Source organism: Eumetopias jubatus, unplaced genomic scaffold (assembly GCF_037043125.1).
Source record: "Eumetopias jubatus isolate StellerSeaLion01/CBP00866 unplaced genomic scaffold, mEumJub1_p1.0 scaffold_3, whole genome shotgun sequence".
NCBI classification, from domain to species: domain Eukaryota; kingdom Metazoa; phylum Chordata; class Mammalia; order Carnivora; family Otariidae; genus Eumetopias; species Eumetopias jubatus.
In genome coordinates this window covers 13,841,761-13,849,246 of record NW_028274809.1, presented here as the reverse complement: position 1 = coordinate 13,849,246, position 7,486 = coordinate 13,841,761, and the positions used below count along the sequence as shown (strand labels likewise).

The following is a 7,486-nucleotide window of genomic DNA, read 5'->3' as shown; positions in this document are numbered from 1 at the left end:
TTGTGAAGGGTGTGGTCTACAGGAAATAACTAACAAGAGTGAAAGAATAAAATAAAGATGAGCAGTTAACTATCCAGTTGTGTTTAAGCCAAGATCTGTAGCTTTTATTACAATGGCAATGATTTTAAATTTAAATTAATTTAAATACAATAATCCAAAAATCAAACAAAAGGAGGGTTTTATGATTGCACAATACAGCAGTGGAAGAAAGGTGTAAAGTGAAGATGTGAAGCTATCTGATTTGTATGGGGATTCTGATATTGGTCATTTTAAGTGCTTTCCCAGGACAGTCCTGACACAGATTTTCAATATTAGCCACAACTTCTGAGAAAAAAGAACACACATACAAATCTTGCACTATTTGAGTCCATGCCATGCATTCTTATTAAGATCTTTCTACCTTGTAGATGAAGACCAAGGATGTCAGCTTTTAACCAATGCTCTGGGGGTGAGGGGGCTAAAATATTTAATTTGTTAGGAGCAAAAATGGCTTCAGACACATACAAATTCAAATAAAGGGGATAACTGGAGAAATGCACAATCAAAAGCTCCCTTCAATCTCACTCACTTTGTTGTCACAAATGTACCATGCAATCATTTGAGGTCTAATAAGAATTTCTTACTTATTATGGTAGGGCTAAAGATGCTACCTAAAGGAGAAGGGCTCTTTTGCTTCTTAACTATGGTCTTCCTAAGATGTCAACATTAGGAATTAGGTGCTCAAGACAAGCTTTTACAAAATACTTGCATACAGGATTGTTATTCAAGGGCCAGAAATGAACTTGATTTAATACCCAGCAGTCAAAACGAAGCCAAGTTTTTAGTGGTATAGAGCGTACCTTATTCAATATCTATCTTAGCCATAACTATAAATTTCTGAAAGACAGATTTATGATCATACCTGACTGTGGGTTCTCACTACATAGAAATTGTAGCCGTTGTAATAAAATAGACACCTCACATCAAGTCCACTTTTCTTTAGTGAGGCCTCACCTTCCTTTAGTGAGGAGTGAATGAATGAATCATTTCATTCAGAGTTCAGTTGGTTGAGAAACATCCTTTGGCTTGGAAGGGTAGAGTCTGAGTGTTTGAGCTTCATGGTTCTTATGTGCCAATTCCTTTATTTTCTAGGTATAGAAAATGGGGCAGAATGGATAAATGATCTGTCTGCATGCATTTGGTTAGGGGGCAAGTCTATGAATGCCTTCCATGCCTCCATTTGCACATCTGTGACTAAGAACATTGAACTGCACTAAACATTCTATTCACTTATGTTCCAAAGTAAAAATGTGTTTATCAAGGAGTGATTACTAAACATAATCTTGGCCATGGTTAAGAATTGTGAAAAGTATCTAATAGCAATGTTATTGACTAGTGATTATGCTGACATTTCTTGAATATGAATTTTCTAACCAAACTTCCAACAGTGTAAGGAGGTATCATTCCAACCACCGTTGCAAAAACATGGAAACTAAAGCTTAGAGGGGTTCATTAAATTGCACAAAGTCAGAGAGACTTAGGGGCACTTTCATTGGGATTTTCAGGGTGTACTGCTCAAGTTCTCAGTTACATTCTTCAGGACTGCCTAACTGCCTTCTGCCCTGCCCCCCATTACAAACTATCTTTTACATGTGGACCAGAGAGAAGAAAAGTGTGATGCTTAAACATTGGTAGGGTCCAAGTCCATTGTTTATGTTTATTTTCGAAGGCTAGATATAATTGGTGAAAAATGTTCTTTGTTCATCCTCAAAAACTGGTGACCGTAAATCATGAGGAACTAATGAAACCCACGACTGCCACCTGAATCAGTGCCCTTGTCACGCTGCATTGCAATTTTTTATTTATCATGCTTATACAGTGCAATGTGATTGTCTAGAAGGACGCAGTTTTGCCTCATCAGTGCCTCGTTCATAATAGCTGCTCAAGAAATACTTGAATAGGGGCGCTTTGGTCGCTCAGTCAGTTAAGCGTCTGCCTTCGGCTCGGGTCATGATCCCAGAGTTCTGGAATCGAGTCCTGCATTGGGCCCTCTGCTCAGTGGGGAGTCTGTATCTCCCTCTGCCTATCACTCCCTGCTTGTGCTCCTCTCTGTCTCTCTCAAATAAATAAAATCTTAAAAATAATAATAAGAAGAAATGAACAATCATAGAAGCAAATCCTTCCCTAGAACTAGATGACAATCATGCTCACATTCATCCGATTTCATTATCTGGAAGTTTTACTAGATTTTATGGTTGATTTTTATCCCTTAAATTTTCATCTCAACTTTTTAAAAAAAAATCTCATAGTACAACTTTCTATAGTTTAAATATTTTATGATATTATTGTTTAATATTGTCTCGGAATAAACACAATTTAAACTCCAGCCAATTTGAAAGACCACTTAGAGAGATAATTAATTTTCAGAAGTACCCAATTAACCTTGTTAATATTTGGAATATATAAACTGTATAAAGGATGTCTGGTGTCATTTGGATGGAAAGAAAATTTAAAGGAAGAAACACAAATTTGGGGGTAATGCCTTTCAAATGGGATATATACAGTTTAGCTCAAGGGCAAAGTGGGAGTGTTCATCTTCCACCCTGAGGCATTATCTCTGGAATCCTTGTGATACTGACTTGGCTTGCTTAACTATGGTAGAATTAATTGCCATGAAGTTATACAGATCTTTTTTTTTTTTTTTCATCCAGGTACACCTAGTGCTGAAGTCTCTAGTAGAAATGAATTCTCAGTAATGGTAATGCTTCAGCTTTCTGAGAATCATGTTCCTATATTTTTTTTCCTGAAAATTGCAGTCGTTTGTTGCAGTAATTTCTTATTTCTATGTATGTCCACCACTTGAGCATCTAAACTCATGGACTGATATTACAATGCAATTCAATTGTGCTAGATAGTTGGAATTAAAAGATCATTTCATTTGCCAACACATTACGACTTAAAACCAAACCAAACATAATCAAACTTAACATAACAAAAAAGAAATCATGAGTCAACAAACAACTCCTATCCTCTAGTTTCAACCATTTCTTACAGATTGGAGAATAAATCTTTAAATTCAGAATGGGACTCAAATAACATATGAATTGACTGGCAGTTGAAATGCTAATAAACTCTGATAAGAAAAAAAGTTTCCATAGCTACCATCCAGGTAGGGAACATGATTATACGTGTAAAAAAATCAAAATGAAAATTATTTGTAATGGCAAAAGCGAAAGTCTAGGATGTCTACGTTGGATAGTTGGGGTGATATTTTAAAAAGTGTCTTTCTGAGCCTTTTAAAGGAAATAAAAAATGTAAATACAATTTATAATTTTAAATGGCCAACTTTTTTTCTTGTTAATTGATTTTGCTTTTGATTTTTCAATCTGACTCAATTATACTGGTTTCCTATACAACAGTGAAGATGCAGTTGAGGACAGGAAGTCTTATTAAGCTAGATGGGTAAAATACTTAACTTGTAGGCAATTAATTAATTAAATTTCAATTCTTTTTTTGATTGATTAAAGCACCATTTCTCTATCCCCTGGCTTCATTGATTTCTATGATTCACTGGATACTTCTTCAAGGCATCTTGATTTTCATAGCCTGTTGGTTATCCATCACCCATCTATCTATACACATAGACACATTTGACATTACCATGGCTGCCAATCTTCTACATGTACTTTTATTATGATAATATTAGCTAAAATTATTATATGCTTATTATCGTTAAACTCTATGCTAAATTCTTTATACCATCACCTCTCTAAATGGTTACATCAACAGGAGGTAGAAGCTATTATTCCATCATTTTGTAGGTGAGCGGAATATGTATTGGTTGAAAGTCCTATGTTTTATTGTTTTGATTTGATTTTGGTTTTTCAGTAATCCGTTCTATGGCTTGGGTTTTTAAACCTTCATATAGCAGTGATAATTGTAGTTGTCACTGCTTGAATTACCAGACTGGTGAAGATTAATATGATCTTGGTGACCTATGATATTTGAATCATAGTAGGAAGCCATGATGGAGCACCATTTTGGAAAATAATATTGGGTCAAAAAGGGATTATTTCCAAAACAAATTATATTAGAAATGTGTATTTCCTTGAGTACTGCTTATATTTTGCACAAACGGTTTAGGTTTGTAGATCTTAATTTAAAATTATAAGGAAAACACACACAATAAGAAAGTTCGTTCCAAATAATTATATCATTTTATTTCAGATTGAGCAAAGAAGTCTTTATGGCAATTAGGAATAAATGAAGCTTGGATCTGATATATCTTATTGATATAAGAACACATTTTTGAGAAACAAAACCATGACGCTAAATACATAAACCAAACATTGATGTTGGCACACTGTATTTGTATGCTCACATTACCTATCACTGCGAGAAATTTGGCCTTTGCTGTGCTAATTTTGTTGGTTTGAGGAGTGTTTGCTACTCAGGCAACATTCATTTAATATTTACTTCAAATACTCTTGATGGTTTGTAGTTTCTAATGAGGCATTTTCTCCAAATAGATTCTACCATAATCACTAGAGCTTTTTGGTCTGACGAGATACTAGGGTGAATAAACAGCACCTTGTTTTTATCTTCACCTTTGATAAAGGTAAAATGTGTTCTCATCCTACAGGAAGTGTTCCTTTTTACATGATACCCTCCAAGATGATGAGTTCTAATCCCGAGGAAGACCCTTTGGACACATTTCTCCAGTATATTGAGGATATGGGGATGAAGGCCTACGATGGCTTGGTTATTCAGAATGCATCAGACATTGCTCGAGAGAATGACCGCTTGAGGAATGAAACCAACCTGGCCTACTTGAAGGAGAAGAGTGAAAAACGCCGAAGACAAGAAGAAGCAATAAAACGGTAAATATAAATAAAAGTATTCTGAGTCTTGCGTACACAAGGAAACCGGTGAGTTCTGCAAAGGCTGTGATGTTGTCACCTGGTTAGGAAGGATGTTTACCACAATTAGGCTTGATGAGACAAAGTGAAATTGGCACTTCAACTATAACAGAAATACAATTCTTCTGACTCACAGGACTCTCGCATTAGCTAACAAAAGTTATTTACTGGTGTGTTGTGCATATGGAGGTACAGCTGGGACTGGGAAAGAATTCAGTTTTCTTTAATAAAAAGTCATACCAAACAACCTCTTGATAAAAGCCCAAGGGAACACATAAGCACTTTCATAGTCAATGTTTGATGAAAATCCCCACCTTATTTAATGATCTTTGTCTATAGTTCTTACCTTATAATAGTCATCTTCTTCTTAGATTATAAAAAGACTCATCAATAATTAGAATTATATGAGCCTCTGAAGGCAGGGGGAACCCTCACTGTGTGCTCTCTGTGCAGAATTTTATGACTATTACATATCTTGTCTGGTACCAAGTGCCCCAGGTTTGTTGAAATGAAATGACTTTTATGCTGCAAAACCTACAGCTACAAGCAAATAAGTGCCAGCTTACAGCTTCCAAACTGAGGCTGAATTTCCTAGGGCAATGAAACCCAAAGAAGGATATACATCTTTTGATTTCCCAAAGAATGTCATAGTGTTTCCCGCGTGTGTATGTGTGTGTGCGTTTGCAATAGGGGTACAGGTAGAGGCATACTGTGTTATACAAGTCTTATTTTTTCAATAAGGTCTATTTACTAAATGCAAAGATTCAGAATTTAGAAAATTAATTCATATCAATTAGCTGGATACTGAATAATATTAGTTAAACTATTTTGATAGTTGGTGGACTTTTTCATTTAATCCAACATTAATACTTTGCTTACGCTCTGCGAACATTATGATATTAGGGAAGTTATTATTTTAAGATGAACTATTTATTCTTATAATGAAACTAGATAAGGATGCACTACTTTAATCGTTTAATCGTATAGAACTTTATATGAGAAGTTTGGGAGAGAGAGAGAGAATTGGAAACCGAAAAGAGAAATGTTACGGAGGATTATTTTTGAAAGAGGGTAATCTTTTTATTTTGGACTATTAAAATGAAAATCCATGCATTACCAGGTATAAAAATGTTTGCGAAATTACATACTTGATAAATGTTTCCACAATTGTGTATATTTAAGTCAATGTGTTGTTGGGGATTATGTAATTTTTTATTTCTACCCAATTTTAGTTGGTATCACCAATTTCCTTCTAGGATACACTAAATGTCCTTTCTTCGGGACAATTCTTCCCCCTGGGAATTAATTCTGATGGACTTATGTATGTATGTAAGCATTTTGCTTTTATGAGAATGAGTTTTCCAAAATTCATTACAAAAATGGATAGCCCACATGTCTTCTAAAACAGCTTCACCGCTAAAATGAAAGTTTTCCTGATCTTGATATTAAAACTCAATAATTCATTCTTTTCTTTAACCTTAAATATAGAATTATTTGAAGTAGTTGCATTAGATTTTACAGAATACTAAAGTGTGCTTATCATGGTACTACTAACTTCTGTGTTTCATCAACAAACTTTAGAAGGGTTCTATCTAAAGATATTAAGACAGTGGACTTATCTTCAAATTGAATTCTGACTCCACCCTGAAGTAAGGATCAGGCAGGGAGACTTAATCCAGGTCATAAGGAATGACAGATCCAGGTGAGATAGATAGGGCACCTCACACCTGAGGTCAAGATGATTCAAGGCCACTGGCAAACAATGCATGCAGTATGCACCAAGGTTGCTGATGTCCAAACTACAGTGTAAGTTTCATGAGAATGATCCTATTTTTCTATACAGTTCTTCAAACAGGATCTAAAGTAGATCTATTGTTCAATAAACATTTGCTGTTAAATGTATTAACTGATTGGAGAAATACATCTTAAAATTTTGCTAAGTGCCAGGCAATGTTCCAGACCTTGATGAGACAGCAATGAACCGAACAAAGTTCCCGATATAAAGAAGCTACATTCTGAGGGAAGGGTGAAGGAGAGGCAATACTAAACGTATTTATATATTAATATATATATATAACCAGTGGTAAAACAAAGCTTGGTAAAGAAGATAAAAATAGAGCCCAGGGAAGGCCCCTTAAATGATGTTTGAGACATTGGAAAAGTGCTGCCAATAATGTGAGGTGTATGGCTATTGGCAGGAAGAGAACTCTAGGTAGAGGGAATAGCAGGCTCGATGTATTCCAAGCAGAGGGCAAGGTGTCACACAGCGACGAAGGCAAGGCGTGGGGGGATGTAAGTCTAGACTGGTAGAAGGCCACCAGGTAATGTAGACCTTATAAGCTCTTGTGTTTTATTCTGAAGAAAACAAAATTCACTGAAGATTTTTGAGCAGAGGTGTGACCTGCATTAACTGAACATCTTGCCAGGGTTACTCTTGCTTCTGTGTTGAATAGATGGATTGGGCATGGCTAAATGTAGGAAGTCCAGAGAGAAAGCCTTTGCAGTAATTCAGGTGAGAGATGATGGTGGCTTGGACTAGGGTGGTAATAGTAAAGGTGGCATAAAATGATCAAATGATGGGCACCATC

General features: G+C 35.6%; 1 protein-coding gene across 1 annotated transcript in view; it reads left to right on the top strand.

The window, feature by feature from the left end:
* Nucleotides 1-4,638: 4,638 nt before the first annotated feature.
* Nucleotides 4,639-7,486, top strand: part of NYAP2 (neuronal tyrosine-phosphorylated phosphoinositide-3-kinase adaptor 2) — a 240,565-nt gene continuing 237,717 nt past the window's right edge. Inside the window, exon 1 of the mRNA XM_028105068.2 lies at nt 4,639-4,859. Coding sequence (XP_027960869.2) covers nt 4,639-4,859 — 221 coding nt within the window. The remainder of the gene's footprint in view (nt 4,860-7,486) is intronic.